Source organism: Panicum virgatum, chromosome 6K (assembly GCF_016808335.1).
Source record: "Panicum virgatum strain AP13 chromosome 6K, P.virgatum_v5, whole genome shotgun sequence".
Lineage (NCBI taxonomy): Eukaryota > Viridiplantae > Streptophyta > Magnoliopsida > Poales > Poaceae > Panicum > Panicum virgatum.
This window is the reverse complement of record NC_053141.1, coordinates 14,891,227-14,909,033: the sequence shown is the minus strand read 5'-3', so window position 1 is coordinate 14,909,033 and position 17,807 is coordinate 14,891,227. Positions and strand designations below refer to the sequence as shown.

Genomic DNA, 17,807 nt, shown 5'->3' with positions numbered 1-17,807 from the left:
AACATGTACTCTCAAAAGGATGTGAGTAAAAGGAATTAAGTTTTGGCGAGATGTTTAGTGAAGCCCACAGTAGTAGCTAACACTCGCGCTTGGAGTTTTATTGTGGAAAAGCTCCAAAGCAAAATAGTTGTGATATTGTGGGTCGTGTACCCAAAGTTTAGCATTATATGAGGCTACAGGACAGGCAAAATGGTTAAGGAAATCATTACCCGGAATTGATAATGGTAGACAACAGCAATATACCATTCGAATGTTTTCACTCCTATTGCAACATGTCAAGTGTGCTGCCAAATACATTGACAATGGGTTATGTGTTGCAAAGGAGAAAATCCAGAATCATATGAAATCATGGAGCACCAAAGTATCAAGCAAGTGCTTGCGGATCCGCTTACCAAAGGCCTACCGCCCAAGTCGACATGGGTCTTACGGGAGGCCTATGATTTCTGGATTACTAAAGGGCCCAAAGAAAGGTTAAGGTCTTGTTTCAATACAGAAAGGTACATTGTGGCTGTTAAGTCTGACGGTAACTAATAACCATCATGATGAGGCACGCTCTACGTACTGATCTGCAATGAGATGAGGCCAATAGAAAAGCAACTAAAGAGAAAGTGAAGAGTTAAGTTCAAATTGAGAAATTTTAAAGTACAAAGGTGAGATCAAGGGGAGAATGTTAGTATTGATCTCCAACGGGCCAGTCCAACGACTGGGCCAACCTTGACTCGCGTCCTGATCGGGGACGCCCAGCCCAAGATGAGGCTGGTGGGCCCCCGTCGCGCAGCCCTATAAAGTGGAGGTGGGGATTAGAGGCTCGGGAAACGAGGTTCGCCGCGGTCACTGTTCCCCGCCGTCCAAACCCTAGACCGATCGAGAGGGAGCGCTGTGGCGACGGGAAGCTCCACCGGCGATGCACCATCGCCATCGAGCATGCTGGACTGACGCCTCTGCACCGTCCGTCGCTGCCTGAGCGCTGCCTCCATCGCTGAACGAGGTCACGCCGGAGTCGTGGATGGAAATTGCAGTGACAGGTATGTCTCACAGTAAAGCAAATCCTGCCGATCTACTCCTAGATGATCCAACAGGTCTAACAATGGTACCAAATTTTTTCACACTACTTTCTACCTTTTTCTAACTTCGAAAATTGGAGCACAACCGGCCATGCAACCAATGTTATTTTTGTTGCTCAAGATTACATGTATTCTCGCTATCACTTCGTGTTAACTCGGTAGTTTCCAGCATTCCTTTTTGAAGCACTAGCAGTGGCGTGTGGACACTGATGAGAATTAACAAAATTATTTCATGCTAGTTTTAGTCCTTTTCAACTTTCATAACTAGAACACGATTGAATATGCACAATCTCTTAAATGAGCCACAAGACTCCAAGATCCTAGAACTACGAGTTTCTCAATTATCTTCAATGTACAAGCGAAGTCACATGGTCTCAAACTACAAGCGACAAAATTACCTGGTGGCTGGTTCTACCTATAGTTCCTTAGGCATTTTCCGATTTTTCCGTTATGAATTTTTCTCCACCCCAACTTTGTATCTTAATTATGCATTAGCTTTATGTTTAAGACTTGCCTTGGCTTCCAAGTTGATGAGCCGGGCTACTTTTGCTTTAAGCACTTTAGTGGGTGAGCTCCTGCTATATAGGCAGAGCATCCCCCCTCTCTTTGTAACTGAATTTCATTCCCAATGCAATCAAGCGGCCTCAAGTCAAGCTGACCTCCGGCCTTTACCATGAGATTGTGAGTTACCTGGGCAACAATTGGTATCAGAGCTAGGGTTCTAGTGTGTTTTTTCCCTCCTCAGCCGCCGCCGTCACCATGTCTACCTCCAGCTCGAGAGCTCGCCGCCTTGCGGACGCCTCCAAGGCCCCTAGTGCGGGCGGCGACGACGCCGCCGCACAGGCGCGGAAGGTGCGTCTCGAGGCCGCCGAGGCAGCTGCGGACGTAGCGGCCACGGCCAAGGCCGCTGTGGAAGCCGCTGCAGCTCTGCGAGCGGAGATCAAGGCGAAGGAGGCGGAAGAAGAGGAAGGGGAGGCGGAGTCAGAGGAGTCCGACGGATCGCGCTAGTCGAAGAACCACTGCTGCCGCATGTCGCCGTCTCCACCACGGCACCGCGGGCGGCGCGGGCGTTCACCGACTGCGCACATCCACCGTGAGATCGGCACTGGGTGGCCGATGCTCACGCGGTCAAACTACTACGAGTGGAGTCTCCTCATGAACGTGAAGATGCAAGCTCGCTTCTTGTGGGACGCCATCAAGTACAACGACGTCGACTTCGAGCAGGATCGCTGGGCGATGGAAGCCCTCTGTGCCTCGGTCACGCCGAAGATCGGAGCCACCCTCGCCAACAAGCCCACCGCCAAGCTCGCCTGGGAGGCGATCGAAGCCAGGCGCGTTGGGAGCGATCGTGTTCGCCGCGCCGTGCTCCAGCGTCTTCGCGGGGAGTGGGAAGGTCTCACCTTTCGCCCCAACGAGCAAATTGAAGATTTTGCGGTTCGCCTCACCAGCCTGATGGAGCAGATGGTGCGCAACGGCGACACTGATCTCGACGAGACGCGCGCCGTGGAGAAGTTTCTCCGGTGCATGCCCAAGAGGTACGACAGCTCGTCTTCTCCATTGAGACCCTCCTCGACCTCCAGGATCTCTCCATCGACGACGTTGCCGGGCGGTTCAAGGTGGTCGAGGACCGCGAACACGCGTCGGAGTCAGAGCAGGGCAAGCTGCTGTACTCCGAGCAGCGGCGCGCCGGCGGCCGGAGGGGAGACAACGCCACCACGTCCAAGGACGGCCAGGAGCGGCGTCGTCGTCCCCGTGGAGGTAGGAAGAACAAGCCCAAGGGCGACCGTGCTGGTGGCGCGGCCGATCCCGGTGGCGGACGCGGTGATCGTGGAGGTGACGCTGGCGGCGAACGCAGAGCGGGCCGCGTCGACACCTGCCACAACTGCAACCGTGCTGGACACTGGGCTAAAGACTGCCCCCAGCCGCGGCGAAATTGCGGTGCCGCACATGTTGCGGAGGGAGACGTCGACGTTGGCCTCTTCCTCACGCACGGCACCGTCGAGCTGGATGCAGAACGTGCAGCAGTGCACGGTCTCTTCCTCGAGCTCGACGAGCGGTGCGCCTGAGTCGTCCTCAACACCGCCGTCGAAGAGGACGTCGACAAGTGGTACCTCGACAGCGGCGCGACCCACCACATGACAGGGCGCCGTGAGCTCTTCACCGACCTCGACGACGATGTGTCCGGCTCGGTGCGGTTCGGCAACGCGTCCAAGGTGGACATCCAGGGCGTTGGCACCATCGCGTTTGATGGGAAGAACGGTGAACGGTGGCTGCTGCACGGCGTCTTCTACATCCCGGCGCTCAAGAACTCGATCATGAGCCTCGGGCGGCTGGACAAGGACGAATCGGAAGTGAGGATCCGAGACGGTGTTCTGAGGGTCTGGGATCAGCGCGGACGTCTCCTGATCAAAGTACTGCGCGGTCCCAACTTCCTCTACACCCACCACTTCACCGCAACCAAGCCATACCATCCTGAACAAGCCGAGGACCAGAAGCTCTGCCTCGCCGTGCGCAAGGATGATCAAGCATGGCTGTGGCATGAGCGCTACGGTCATCTCCACTTCGACGCCCTGCACAAGCTCTGCAAGAACGACATGGTGCGCGGGATGCCGGTGATCAAGCACGCCGGCCACCTCTGCAACACGTGCATCCTCACCAAGCAGAGGCGTGCGCCCTTCCCCGCCCAGGCCCAGTACCGCGCGCAGGAGCAGCTGGAACTAGTGCACGGCGACCTGTGCGGACCGGTGACGCCGGCGACGCCCGGCGGTAGGCGCTTCTTCTTGCTGTTGGTGGACGACGCCACGCGCTTCATGTGGGTGTCCCTACTGACAGCAAAGTCGGCCACCGCGGATGCGATCAAGCACGTCCAGGAGGAGGCGGAGAAGGCCAGCGGGCGCAAGCTGCATGTCCTCCGCACCGACAACGGTCGGGAATTCACCGCCGTAGAACTCGCCGACTACTGCGCCGACGAAGGCATCACGCGCCATTACTCCGCTCCCTATTCGCCTCAGCAGAATGGAGTGGTAGAGCAGAGAAATCAGACCGTGGTGGCCATGGCGCATGCTCTGCTCAAGCAGCGAGCCATGCCGGCCAAGTTCTGGGGGGAAGCGGTGGCCACGGCGGTCCACCTGCTGAACCGATCGCCGACCAAGAGCCTGCAAGGCAAGACGCCTTACGAGGCTTGGCACGGGCGAGCTCCGGCGGTGACGCACCTGCGTGTCCTCGGCTGCCTCTGCTTCGTCAAGGAGCTGAACCAGGTGCGGAAGCTCGACGATCGCAGCAGGCCAGGCGTCTTCATCAACTACGCGGGCGGCGCCAAGGCATACCGCATCTACGACCCGGTGTCGCGGCGCGTGCTCATGTCGCACGACGTCGTCTTCGATGAGACGCGCGGATGGGACTGGACCAAGAGCGCAGATCATGCTGCGTCGATGGCGGAGGAGCTTGTCTTCGACGACGAGCTGATCAACGCCGGTGGACCAGGTGCGCAAGACGCTTCTGCGACCGCGGCCTCACCCTTGCCTCGATCTCCATCTCCGGGGGAGATTGGGAGCGCAGCATCAACGGGCGGCGCGCCCTACTCTGCTTCTGCTCCGTCCCCTGTTTCCGCGCCATCCCCTGCTTCGGCGTCGCCCTCGCCATCCCCTGCTTCGGCAACTCCTAGAGAGGCAGCGCAGACTCAAATTGAGTCAGCCACCCCTCTGCAGGATGATGAGGACCGCCTCGACGCGTTCTACGACGGCGAGCCTGGAACGCGAAGCTGGACGCCACGCTCAAGGAGATGGGCTTCCAGCAGAGCGCGCACGAGGCGGCGATGTACCGGCGGGGCAGCGCGCGCTCTGTCCTGCTGGTCGGGGTCTACGTTGACGACCTCATCATCGCCGGCGCAGATGCAGGGGAGGTGGAGAAGTTCAAGGCGGCCATGAAGCAAAGGTTCGACATGAGCGACCTCAGGTTGCTGAGCTTCTACCTCGGCATCGAAGTGCACCAGGACGCCGGCGGCATCACGCTTCGCCAAGCTCACTATGCCAAGCGCATCTTGGAGCTCGGCGGCATGGAGGGCTGCAACCCCGTCCACACGCCGATGGAGGAGAAGCTCAAGCTCAGCCGCGACAGTGAAGCAGAGGAGATTGATCCTACTCACTATTGCTGGCTGGTGGGCAGTCTCCGCTACCTCGTCCACACCTGGCGGGACCTGGCGTTCGCGGTCGGGTACGTGAGCTGATTCATGGAGCGGCCGACGGCGGAGCATTTGCAGGCCGTCAAGCGGATCTTGCGCTACATTGCGGGGACGCTGGACTTCGGCCTGCCCTACAAGTGCGCCCCTGGTGCGATGTGCTTCACCGGCTACTGCGACAGCGACCTCGCCGGTGACATTGACATAAGCAAGAGCACCAGCGGGACCATGTTCTTCCTCGGTGGCTGCTTGGTCTGCTGTCAATCCACCAAGCAGAAGGTGGTGGCGCTGTCCAGCTGTGAGGCGGAGTACATCGCCGCCGCATCAGCCGCCACACAAGCGTTGTGGCTGTCCAGACTGCTCGGGAGCTGCGGGGCAGCAGCATGGATATGGTGGAGCTCAAGGTGGACAGCAGGTCAGCCTTAGCTCTGGCCAAGAACCCCGTCTTCCATGGGAGGAGCAAGCACATCCGGATCAAGTACCACTTCATTAGAGATTGCCTGGAAGACGGGAGCATCAAGGCTGAACACATTCCCATCACTGATCAGCTGGCCGACATCCTCACCAAGTCGCTGGGCAAGACCAAGTTCCAGGAAATGAGGGAGAAGATCGGGCTGAAGCAGATCACTCAGCACTAGGCTTAGGGGGAGATTGATAGCCTAATAAGCCTAGTGTTTGTATCTTAATTATGCATTAGCTTTATGTTTAAGACTTGCCTTGGCTTCCAAGTTGATGAGCCGGGCTACTTTTGCTTTAAGCACTTTAGTGGGTGAGCTCCTGCTATATAGGCAGAGCATCCCCCCCTCTCTTTGTAACTGAATTCCACTTCCAATTCAATCAAGCGGCCAAAGGTCAAGCTGACCTCCGGCCTTTACCATGAGATTGTGAGTTACCTGGGCAACAGTTACAGATGTTGCCCAAAACAAGAACATCACCTCATGTGAAATGAACGATATGAATTACAAAGAATGACTTCTCAAAGCTTGAACTACTGTTCTGTGAAAAGCCATACAATGGGCTGAACAAAGTTGCTAAGATAATGAAGCAGTTTGGAAATATGTTTATTCATGTTATGGTATATTTAAGTCTTAAACCTTGCCCAAAACCTATTATGAAGTTATGTTCAGAAACAGGAAAGGCATATGAAAATCTCCTTCCATGCCATAGCCATGCCGAGGCTGTACCCACGGCCAATATGCTTCAGACATTGGTAACCTCAATCACCAGCTGCCAATATGCTGTAAAACAAGATTACAAATCTGAATACGAGCTCCAGATTTGGGTTGCATGGACTTTATAGTCTCACCAACCTTACCAATAACCAGACCCACCTAAAAAGGAACAAATCCTAAGCAGAAAGAAAGAAAAAACATGTTGGAGCAATACTTATTAACTATATACTGAGAAATGGGTACTTGTGATTATTTCAAAAACTGTGATAAATTGTAGTCTTCTCATCCTAAAGTCAAGCTTATCAAGAAAAAACAGCATGTGTACTAACCTTGTTATTAGCAATTTTCATCTAGAACGTGTCGGCACCTGGCTGTTGTGCATTATATTTCTGGCCACTAGATCCAGTACCAGATGACCCAGCATCAGCCCACAGAAGATTGCAAGATCAACAGCATATATGCAAAAAGAAATGCAGAACAAAAGTTGTGGTTGTAACAAGTAATACCTCTACTAGAACTTTTTTGATCAGCTGCTCAGCTTTGCTTATCTGCTCACGAGTGCCTGAAAGTTCAATGGGTCTTGTCTGTGCACCTGGTTCAGCTTCATTGTCACTTGTTACTTGAATCTTTGCTCCTGACTGATAAGGGACCGAAGCTGGCGACCAGAGGGGGGTGAATGGGAGCCGATCAAAATTTCTTCAGAAATTTAAACCGTCGGCCTATATCCCGAAAATCACCCAAGCCCTCAAGCATTCTGACCAGTGTTTGGAATAGCTATGGAAAAGCAAAACCAACACAAAAGGCCTCGAACGAGCGAGCGAAACCACGAAGCAAATCGGAAGCGAATCGGGAAAACTGCAGAACTGATCTGCTAAGACCGGTCTGGCCGGTGCGCTGGACCAGTCTGACTGATCGTGTCTGTCCGAAAGCGGGCTGACCGGTCTTGCCTACCGGTCTGACCGGTGGCACCCAGAAAACCCCGAAAACTTTGATTCAAAAGGTGAATCTCGACCAAACGACCACGAAAATCGATGAAACTTGGGGGATAGCTTCGCCCCTACCCCGTGAACATATCCCCAAGAGATCTCATCCTAAAGATCAAAGAATCTTGAGAATTCGAGGGGAGATCAAGAAGGATTGGAGTTTTCTCAAAAGCTCAAGAAATCCAATTCGAAAGAGCTCGTGATTCCAGAGGGTTTGGGACAGGATTAGAAGCATGGGAATCACAACAAAGAGCTCGTAGAATCCTCGCTATCATGTGCACCAAAAACGAAATCAAAATCCATCACACAAGGGCACAAAAACGAGGGGATTGGATTGATTCAAAAAGCTCAGAGGGCACAAGGAGGATGGGGCCTCCTTTCCCAATCAAATCCAATACAAAGTCTCAACAATCCATAAACAAACCCTATCCTAAAGAGAAGAACGGGGGGAGAGACACAGGGGCGGCGGCCTGGGAGAAAGAGCAATTCACGGACAAGTTACAAAAGCCGCACTAACCTAATACAAGTGAAGGGGTATTTATACCCGCGGAGACCGGTCAGACCGGTTCCAAGACCGGTCAGACCGGTGCCAGGGACCGGTCAGACCGGTTGGTCTGCAGCACCCCCTGTACACGATCACATCTGACGGCTGAGGTTCTTTCTTCGGAACGAAGTCTTCTCCACGATGCCGCCATCTTGATGAAGATCTGGTCCACGGTTTTGGAAGGTCCGTGAAACCCGGGTAGATGGCCGGTTTTGAGAAAACCGCCAAAACTCCTCGCGTGGGAAGATTCCCGCCTCCACGCCGTGGTCCTAGACGCCGTTCCCGCCTCGGCCTTCTGATGGCCCTAGACGCCGGCCGACGCCCGTCACCTCCTCGCCCGCAGCGAGGCCCTAGACGCCGTCGACCCCCGTCGCCTCCGCCAGTCCCGAGACCGACGCCCGTGCCTCCACGACTTGGCGTCTTCAACCGCCGTCCGCCTCCTTGGTTTTGTGGCGCAAACCAAGAAACCCGCCTTCCGTCGCCGCTTGCGCCCTCGATCCAGGAGTGGACGCCACAGCTGCCGCCCGGCCCGAGCTCCTCCACGGCAACTCTCCGTCGACACTCGACGCCCGTGTACCTGCAATCCAAAGACCAAGCGCACGATCACACCGCACGATTGACAATTCACTCATCACAGGCAGGATAGAGTACTCTCGTTCCTCAACTGAAGTTGGAGATAACTGATAGTTTCCCCAGCTTTTCTGATAATAACAACCTAGAGCAAGTCAACAGCAGTGCTAGTTAACATGACTACTAACTTCACACTTTAGGTGACACTTTCTAACACGACTATAAATTTAGTGATTGAAAACAAATTGAACACAGCTTATCCTTCCATTTCATATTTCAATCGTTTTGCTTGTACCCTGATATCCACCATATGAAGAGTACCGAGACGCACCGCTCGGTGAAGATAACGGCGGGATAGAAGAACCACCAGAATTCAGAATTCATTTGTGGTCATCAGAATTTATGGTTCGAAAATAGCTTCTACTTACTCAACACAAGTGCAATGTGCCCTCTCTACCAGCCTGAGCAAAAAGGTTCAACTACCCAGTTTAGTTAGATTAAGCCTCTACTCTTCCACCACCAATCTACTGTATTGCAACGTGAAGCTGCAGAGCCACGAAGGATGCCCCGTGGTTACTTGCAGCTCGTGTCGTTATAAGATGGCGAATTGGTGATGACGTAAAAGCGCCTGCAAAAATAATTTTGATAACATTAGCTGCTGCTACCTACTATTGCGTCAATAGGAATACCAATAGCACACAAGTTAAATTAACCGAGAAGCAGATTTGCGCATCACAACAGCTCACGCTCATGATCTGTCGATCCAGCCCCCAAATCGAAGCATAAAACAACCCAAAATCAACATCATGGAAGCGGCCATAAATCATGAGCACAAACAGATCTCTGCGATCAAGAATGGGCTTAACGAGAAATCAATCCAGTGACTCACCATCACCGGCAGATCGAGGACGAGAAGCCGAGCTCCCCACCGCCGATGCAGATCGAGGACGAGAAACCGAGCCCCCCACCGCCAATGCAGCCACCTCTACCACAACGGAAAGATCGCGCGATTGGTTTTGTCGATAGCGGGACATCGGTGTGAAGGCGGCGGCGAATGCGACGACGACGGTGATGGCGAGGGCCCGGGGGTGAGGCGGCGGCGGCGGCCTGGACGCGGCGTGCGGCGTCCGCCCGGAGCCCGCGCGGACGAACGCGACGGCGACGGCGACGTTGATGGCGTGGTCCCGGGGGGAGGTGACGACGGATGTCCCCGGAGCCCGTGCGGACGAACGCGACAGCGACGGCGACGGCGAGGTCCCGGGGGGAGGCGACGACGGATGTCGCGGGGGAGGCGGCGGCGGCGGCGTGTAGGCGTGTGGGCGTGCGGGAGAGCTGGCGCACGGGAGGAGGGCCAGGGGCGTGTGGGCGAGATTAGGGGCGTGATTGGTTCTCGTTTGGGCAGAGCCAGGCCTCGGCTGCCCAGGCTCAACGCATGCAACGCGGCGCTGATTGGATGACTGCATTTAGCTAGCCTAGCTGCTGCCGGATGCCTGTATTTGCACGCGCACAGGCTTTTTCACCTCACACCACGCGTGCATCTTGCATCACTGGATCCAGGCTCCGGAGTAGGGATAAAAACCGATTGAATACGGATGGATATTACTAATATCATATTTATTTTTATATTTGTGTTCGAATACAGAGTCGGATACGGATAGTTTTAGTTTTTGTTGGATAAGATTGTAATGGATATCGACATCATAAAAATATAAGTTTTGAGCATTCGAATACAGATCGGTTACGGATAGTGGATATTCGGAATTGGATACAAACGGATAAAAACTCTTCCAGACCGGATCGAATTCGAATACGGTCGGAAAATATCCATACCATTTACATCCCTACACCGGAGAAACGCCGATTTTATTCGCATACCGGGAGCCAGGCTGACGGACCCGCTTTGCATCAGGCAAGCCAGGCCCAGGCAACCAATCAAGTGAATTTTGCATCCGGTGAGCCTGGACAGGGCAAAAACAGCTAACCAAACACGGCCTAGCGGGCGGGCGAGATTGGATCGGAGGAGAAAGATAGCATGTGGAAATTCAAATGGACGAATCACGACCGTCGGAGGCTTAATCAAAATTGAGGAGGAGAGGATGTACACCAAAAAACATCACCCTTAACTTCTTTTTAGTAGTAGAGATAGAGATTATCTAATTCTTTGCTATGTAAAGATAACATTGACAATTCCTCAGATTGAGGAGCTTTGCTTATATCATGCCCAAGTCTGTACTGAGCATATTCAAAAGATTGATGTATTCCTTGTCTAAACTGAATGCCTCTCAAAGCATTGCCTCATTATTAAATGTCAAAGAGAGAGCACTGCGTATTCATTCTTTAACCAGTGATTGTGATGCTTTTCTTAGCAATCGTTTAGGTCGTGAACAGGGGTATTTACCACATTTTACCCATTGCTACACGCTTTTTTCTATCAATATTATTTTTTATTTATGCTAACAATACATGTGTCGTAACTTATTTGTTGGAATGCGTTGTCAATACAATCCACTGCACTGCTACTATTATTACAGTTATTATAACTGACGAATGTGCTAATGGATTTTCTTTTTTGTTCTTACATTAGTCTTAACATAGTGTTTGGCAGTAATCCATAGCATACGCCATTTGCTACCGTTTAATGGATCATTTATGCGCTTTATTTGCCAATCACTAGACAATCTATGTTACTTTGTATAATGTGCACATATCCGCTAAAGTGCTTACTTAAAGCACAGTGAACCTTATCGACCTCGAGACACGCCACTGGGCCGAGTGACGCCAAGGCGCCGCACCGTATTTTCTAGTTATGCTGTGAAATCTTTTCAAAATACCTGAAGGCTGCAGCTTACCTAAAGTTGAAAGAACTATTTTAATCTCGAAAATGTCACTAAGCAAAATAAAAAACGAAACCAAATTGTGTTCGACAAATGGAAGTTGAGCATAAGTAAATATTACCGTTGGGTTTCACTTAAATGATGGAAGAATTATAGTTGAATGTATCTTCAATTTTTTAAAGGTCATGGTTTTTGTTTACTAACGGCAAAGCATTTGCGTGTGTTGCACGCGGCAAACAACACATGATTCCGATAGTGGTTGTACCTCGTGCGAGTGATATGTTTTAGACTAACTATCTTAGGATCTAGCCTTCTATCTCTAATAGATATACTACTATCCGGTGGGGGTGCACAGGTTCAGGGTTAGTGCATTCTAATATCAGGGAAAAAAGTTTCAAAAAATTCAAGGAAAAAAAAACCTGCTGTCGCACCTCATCAAACAACAACAAAAAAAAGAGTCCAAAACGAAGGGCATGATGAACCAATAAACTAGATATCTTGGTATGGAACAATTCTTTCATTTCAATTTTGCAAACAGTGAACGCTGCCTTTATCTAGTTCGCGGTGCATTCCTTGGGGAGCCCCTCGTCCTTGAACCGGTTTTGATCCTCGCAGTAGTCGTAGAGCAGGTGCTCTGCCCGCACCCTGCGCAGCGCCGCCGCGTCCAGGCCCTGCTTGCCGAACCCGGCCGACGCCGGCGGCCGCTCATCGTCGCCGCACGACGCCACGCCGGGGGACGACGCCGGCGCGCACGGCGTCACGCGGAAGTTGCGGTAGTAGGCGTGGAAGGGCGCCTGCGTCCAGTTGGTCTTGACGCGGCCTCCCTGCGTCGCCCAGTCGTCGGCGTTCCACAGGCTGCCGTCCAGCCGCAGGTGCCGCAGCGTCGGGAACGGCACGCCGCTCGAGGACTCGTTCTTGTACACGCGGATCGGCGTGCCGTCGATGAACATTCTGCCGATGCACGTCGCAAGCAATGGCAACGGTTCATTATTTGGTCAAGAACAAATCAACAATTCAAGATGAGACCAACAAACTGGCCTACGTGATGCGCTTGGGGTTCCAGTCGACGGAGTAGGTGTGGAAGTCCTCGGAGGGGTCGAACCAGAGCCGGAACTGCTGCTCGCGGTTGCCGACGCCGTTGACGAAGATGTTGGTGTGCAGCGTGTACGGCTCGCCGCTGACGTTGCCCAGGAACTCCAGGTCGATCTCGTCGTGGTCCTCCGGCGGCACGAGGTCCGGCGTCAACTGCAAGCAGAGGCCATGGCAACCCTTAGGGGGATAATCCTGCCCGCCGGTGGCGCGCGGCGACCACCGCGCCGTACGTGACAAGAGACATGGCGGCCCGGCCGCGGCCGGGGAAGTGGGGGAACTCACGTAGACCGTGGTGACTGTGCCGGCGGAGTCGTTGGCGACGAGCTTGAGGTCGATGTCGTAGCGGGCGAAGCGGTAGGCGCGCCTGGAGCGGAACCCCGAGCCGTGGTCCTTGTCGAGGCGGAGCGCCAGCGTCTCGACGCCGTCGGGGCCCGTGTGGAAGGAGATGTGGTCCGCGCCCCACATCGGCTCGACGTCGTCGTGCAGCAGCGCCACGGCCGCTGGCGCCGCCGCCATTGCCGTCAGAAGCAACGCCGCGGCCGCCGGCACCATGGGATGGACACGAGAAGATGGCAACCATGCCGCCATGGCTACCGAGCTAATTCGCTCCGCAACGCAACCAAGGCCGATCGAGAAACCAACCACTGATCGATCTCCTTGTTCTTCTTGCGCTTCTTGCTGCTACTTTTTCGGTCGATTCGGGCTGGTTCCATCTTTATATGAACACGGCGTTCGTGTTCCTTGGAGTTCTTCCTCGGAGCCATGCCATGGCATATCAGGATCTATGCGAATTCAAGCTGGCTCACCTGAGCTTCAGGAAAGCTAGCTACCTGTTTCGTGTAAGGCGCACATGCACCATGTTTCGTGTCCAGGAATAGAAATTCGTTGCACATGATATATGTGCATGTGTTGTGAGCTGCGCATGCAGCTAAATTTGCGATGGATCCTAAAACGCATCTGCCTATAAACCGTGTAAATTTGAAATAACCTGACCATAATAAAAGGATTAAAAAATTCCACCCTTACATTACTATATTTTTTTATTTATTAGCGGGGAAATAATAGTGTTTAACCCAATAAACACCCATTAAGCAGCTGGAAAATGGAAGAATAAAAAAGGTTCTGTCTGATCCAAATGTGTCTTGAGCCTATCAACTGATGCCATGCATGTTACAATTGACGACGCTGTGCAGAGGTTGATGTGGGCTGCCTAAGAGCATCTCCAGCAGACTACAAAAATACATCTCCTAAATATCTAGGGAACATATTAGGTGCAAATCAACTTCTCTGTGCAAACTATGAAAACTACAATCTGGGCCATCGGATCAACATTCAAGGGGAGGGGCGCAGGGTGGTGGGAGGGGGAATTTGCAAAAGTGTGATTACCCAATCCAAAGGATATTGACGTTTTTGTTCACCTCCTTCAGCAGATTACCAATATCTCATTACTCATATTTTGTAACTGGACCGCACCACATTCAAAGCAGCTCATATGCAGCCCATTTCTCTATTTTTCTCTCTTGCTCCTCCGTGAGCCCACCTGCAATTCCAGACTGCTCTCTTTTTTCTTCATGTGCAGTTGACTATTTTATCCCACCTCCACCATATCACCAAATCCTCCCTCTACTGCTCCACACCTTCCAAGAACAATAGCACACAAGTTTACAGAAATCCACAAGCATACATTACCAAGAAGCACACAAGTGAAAAAAAAACACTACTAAACTCTTCCACAAGCATTTACCAAAAACACTACTAAACTATTGTCCATGAAGTTGCCACAAATGTTCAACAAGGTCATCACGGAGTTGATCATGTGCCTCTCGATCTTCAATCTTGCGATGCACTTCGAGAAATCTCTTGATCCGGTTCGCATCCTTCTAAGGGACCACAAGTGTTCCACAGACTCCAAATCACATTCATTAAGCAGATCTGTGTAGAGACATCTAATTTATATACCTTTCCTCGTACTGCTTGGGAGGGAGATCAGGGGCACTGGTCCCTGGCGATTGGTGGAGGTCTGCTGCGTCAAGCAATCCGGGGAGCGTGGCCTCCCTGTACGTCTTCGTGCCCGCACTTTCAGGTGCAAATTGATGAGCGGGATGTGTCCAGGACACCTGATGATCCGACGAGCGCTGGATGCAGCCAAGGCCTAGGGGATTGAGCCCCGGCCTCGACGGCGAGGAGTTGGTTCTCTTCCGCTACCCGCCGGGAGACGTAGAGAGAAACAAGTGAAAGCACAAGAAGATCGATTTCACTTCGGAAGAGGTCGATTCAGGTGAGCAGGCTCTCAATCTAGTGTATGGTGCAGCACCGGGAAGGAGTGAGATGAGTGGTGGCGCCGGAATGGAGGAAGGCGACGCGCAGCGCAACGGGGAAAAGTCCTCGTGCCGGAAGCAACGGTGGATAGGGGAGAGGTGTGTCTCCCCTCTATTTGGGGTGGAAGAGCTGTGGTTTTGGATATTGCTAAAAAAATTTGGTATTGGCAATGAGATTGGTAGTCTGTTGGAGCACTTTCTATTACCAAAATGATAGTTTTTGGTATTGGGAGAGAGATAGGTAGTCTGCTGGAGATGCTCTAAGTTTGTCAGTTTGGGTATCCGTGGTAACTAAGTGTGAGAAGGAAGGACCAGAATTCTGGGAAGATAATTGGTTGGGATCCTCGTATCGTCAATCTTATTTTGGTAGTAGGTCTATATTGGTCATTTTTCGCAAGCGGACCAAGGTCAAGCAAATGTATAAGCTTTAGAGTTGGACGATGGCAATTCCAACGGTGAGATTAGATCTTAAAGTCTAGATCACGCTGTGGGTTTAGCTATGTTCGAGGCACTTCGAGGGTAAAAAAAAAAGCCTACTAATAAAATGCATGCAGACAATAATCACTTTACATGGAGGTGGAGCCCGGGCCTTCCTTTTATACTCATGGACCGTGTGCTGCCGCTTCACAGGCCCTCATACTACTCCCTCACATGCACTCGTGCCAACATCTAACATTATCGGGTTAAGATATTTCGTACAGGGATTATATACTCTCCTACAGAGAACTGACAGGCACAAATAGTTGGAGGAAGTAGAATAGATTTGCCTGATATAATTAAACTATATAGCACCAAGTCAAACCTCTCAACAACTTAAAACATAAAAACCATTTGAACCAAACTCTGCAAACACACCACCACATACATATCAATTGAAGCAAAAATCAAATAACAATGCTAAAAATACAACATTGATGAATATGAGTATGGAACGTATGGACAAACAAATTTCGCTAGCATAGAAAAATTGAAAAAAAAATCTTGCTTCCAATATGTTATAATAAAAAGAACTTGGTGCTCCAGCTTTGACCAGAAAATGTTACATCTTATAAAAAAAGAGATGTGTAAAATTGTATATAGTATAGTGATGATCCAAAAGAATTAAAAAAATTTAGGAAGGAACAGTCAAATGTACAAGCACTGAACACAACGAGTCAACAAGCTGCTAGGACGCGGTGCATTCCACTGGGAACCCCGTGTCCCCGAACCGCTTCTGATCCACGCAGTAGTCGTAGACCATGTTCTCCGCCCGCACCCTCTGCAGCGCGGCGGCGTCAGGCCGCTGGTCGAACCACGCCGACTCCGGCGGCTCGTCGCCGCACCAGGCGACGCCGGGGCACGGCGCGCACGGCGTGACGCGGAAGTTGCGGTAGTAGGCGTAGAAGGGCGCCTGCGCCCAGTCCGTCTTGACGCGGCCGCCCTGCGTCGCCCACTCCTCGGCGTCCCACAGGCTCCCCTCCGCCCGCATGCTCTGCCACGCCGGGAACGGCACGCCGCGCGCCCGGTCGTTCCGGTACGCGCGGATCGGCGTGTCGTCGACGAGGAATCTGCCCAGCAATAATTCATTGGTGATGGTGGTGACTGGTGAGATCGAGAGGAGCGAGATCGAGGCGGTTCGGCCGAGACGACGCCGACGATGATGCTTACATGATGTACTTGGGGTTCCACTCGATGGAGTAGGTGTGGAAGCCCTCGGTGGGGTCGAACCAGAGCTGGAACTGCTGCTCGCGGCCGCCGGCGCCGTTGACGTAGACGTTGGTGTGCAGCGTGTACGGCTCGCCGGTGGCGTTGCCGAGGAACTCCATGTCCACCTCGTCGTGGTACTCCCACGGCACGTCGTCCGGCATCAGCTGCAGCAGTCACATGCCGTTAGTTCGTTCACCCATGGCGCGGCAGGGGGGGGGGGGGGGGGGGTGGAGGAAATTAATTAAAGGAGGACACTTACGTAGAAGGTGGCGACGGTGCCGGCGGAGTCGTTGGCGACGAGCTTGATGTCCATGTCGTAGCGGGCGTAGAGGTAGGAGGCGTTGGAGCTGAACCCGGAGCCGCTGGAGCGGTCGAGGCAGAGCGCGAGCGTGTCGGCGTCGCCGCCGTCCATGTAGAAGTAGCTGCAGCCGGAGCCCCAGGTGAGCTTGAGGTCGTCGTACAGGTACGCCGCCGCTCTCCCGGGCGGCGCCATAGCCAGCGCAAGCAACGCCGCCGCCAGCACCAGGACGCGATGCTTACAGGAAGACGACGACGGCAGTGCCATGGCTACTATCTGCGACGAATCCTAATTATTAGCTTGTTTCTGCTGGTTTCTTTGCTGCGTTTCGCGATCGATCCATCGATCTCGCTCGATATATAATGAACAGAAACAGATGGATCGAGGCGGTGATAATGATAGATCACATGGCGAGGTGGAGTTGGCGGGGAGCGAGGCACGTTCCTCGGAATTTTTGAGAGGCATGGCATGTTAGGGATCCGAGCGATCCTTAGGGGGAATGTCAGGCTGGCTAGCTTGAAGGTTTGCCTGACGGTGACTGAGCTTGCCCAATCCATCTCGTGGCGCCCCCGTTGACATCTACCCACCTTCCAATGTATGTAAACGCGCGGTTTTATTATCAGCTTAACCTATGATTATGCGTGTTGGTGATCTGCACGTGGAGCTCATATCTCTGAATGAATAGAAGACGGCCTTGTGGTAGCCTAGAGCTGGCCGGTTCTTCTAAAAAAACAATATTTTAATAAATAGTGGGTTAAGCCATTTAGCTATCTAAATCTAAAAACATGCTATAACGGGCTACGAGCTATATTGTACATGAAAAAACTTAGCTAAATCTCTTTGAAACTGCTATAGCCGGAGATTTAAAACCTTGAAAAAAAAACATGTCACTGTAATTCAAGATGTGCCCTCACAAGTCACAATACATGCTGTTCTAGCTTTTTGATCAGTTTAATTTGTAGGGCCCACCATCATTACTCCTTTTCTAGTCTGATTGTCTGAACTGAATCTTGCCGTGTGTGCAGGTGTCAAGCCAATGGAGGATAACATGCGTGGCCGGCGAATGTAT

General features: G+C 52.4%; 4 protein-coding genes and 1 long non-coding RNA gene across 5 annotated transcripts; 1 reads left to right on the top strand and 4 right to left on the bottom strand.

The window, feature by feature from the left end:
• The first annotated feature begins 4,845 nt into the window (after positions 1-4,845).
• Positions 4,846-5,289, top strand: LOC120713290 (uncharacterized mitochondrial protein AtMg00810-like). The gene has a single exon (XM_039999279.1). It carries the CDS (start codon positions 4,846-4,848, stop codon positions 5,287-5,289), a length of 444 nt encoding a protein of 147 aa, XP_039855213.1.
• Positions 5,290-6,180: 891 nt separating this feature from the next.
• LOC120711854 lies at positions 6,181-7,023 on the bottom strand. The gene is made up of 2 exons (XR_005690507.1): positions 6,743-7,023; positions 6,181-6,572 (listed from the first exon to the last, which is right to left on the bottom strand). It is a non-coding gene; the product is annotated as an uncharacterized LOC120711854 (long non-coding RNA).
• Positions 7,024-8,491: 1,468 nt separating this feature from the next.
• On the bottom strand, positions 8,492-9,973 carry LOC120713289 (serine/arginine repetitive matrix protein 1-like). Its single transcript, XM_039999278.1, has 2 exons — positions 9,400-9,973; positions 8,492-9,138 (listed from the first exon to the last, which is right to left on the bottom strand). The coding sequence occupies exons 1-2, from the start codon at positions 9,971-9,973 to the stop codon at positions 9,035-9,037; spliced, it is 678 nt and encodes a 225-aa protein (XP_039855212.1). The 3' UTR covers positions 8,492-9,034.
• A 1,925-nt stretch (positions 9,974-11,898) lies between these two features.
• LOC120713288 (xyloglucan endotransglucosylase/hydrolase 2-like) lies at positions 11,899-13,024 on the bottom strand. The gene is made up of 3 exons (XM_039999277.1): positions 12,719-13,024; positions 12,387-12,589; positions 11,899-12,295 (listed from the first exon to the last, which is right to left on the bottom strand). Exons 1-3 carry the CDS (start codon positions 13,022-13,024, stop codon positions 11,899-11,901), a joined length of 906 nt encoding a protein of 301 aa, XP_039855211.1.
• A 2,895-nt stretch (positions 13,025-15,919) lies between these two features.
• LOC120713287 (xyloglucan endotransglucosylase/hydrolase protein 24-like) lies at positions 15,920-17,295 on the bottom strand. Its single transcript, XM_039999276.1, has 4 exons — positions 17,287-17,295; positions 16,700-17,014; positions 16,402-16,604; positions 15,920-16,301 (listed from the first exon to the last, which is right to left on the bottom strand). The coding sequence occupies exons 1-4, from the start codon at positions 17,293-17,295 to the stop codon at positions 15,920-15,922; spliced, it is 909 nt and encodes a 302-aa protein (XP_039855210.1).
• Between the last annotated feature and the right edge of the window lie 512 nt (positions 17,296-17,807).

What these genes read in the sequence shown, in the direction of transcription:
- LOC120713290 (XM_039999279.1), top strand. Translation starts at nt 4,846, where the DNA reads ATGGGCTTCCAGCAGAGCGCGCACGAGGCGGCGATGTACCGGCGGGGC.
- LOC120713289 (XM_039999278.1), bottom strand. Translation starts at nt 9,973, where the DNA reads ATGCAGTCATCCAATCAGCGCCGCGTTGCATGCGTTGAGCCTGGGCAG. An exon ending in TCCTCGATCTGCCGGTGATG is followed by an intron (nt 9,139 to 9,399) that starts GTGAGTCACTGG and finishes TTATTTTTGCAG; the next exon opens with GCGCTTTTACGTCATCACCA.
- LOC120713288 (XM_039999277.1), bottom strand. Translation starts at nt 13,024, where the DNA reads ATGGCGGCATGGTTGCCATCTTCTCGTGTCCATCCCATGGTGCCGGCG. An exon ending in GCACAGTCACCACGGTCTAC is followed by an intron (nt 12,590 to 12,718) that starts GTGAGTTCCCCC and finishes CTCTGCTTGCAG; the next exon opens with TTGACGCCGGACCTCGTGCC. An exon ending in TGGAACCCCAAGCGCATCAC is followed by an intron (nt 12,296 to 12,386) that starts GTAGGCCAGTTT and finishes GTGCATCGGCAG; the next exon opens with AATGTTCATCGACGGCACGC.
- LOC120713287 (XM_039999276.1), bottom strand. An exon ending in GCACCGTCGCCACCTTCTAC is followed by an intron (nt 16,605 to 16,699) that starts GTAAGTGTCCTC and finishes TGACTGCTGCAG; the next exon opens with CTGATGCCGGACGACGTGCC. An exon ending in TGGAACCCCAAGTACATCAT is followed by an intron (nt 16,302 to 16,401) that starts GTAAGCATCATC and finishes ATTGCTGGGCAG; the next exon opens with ATTCCTCGTCGACGACACGC.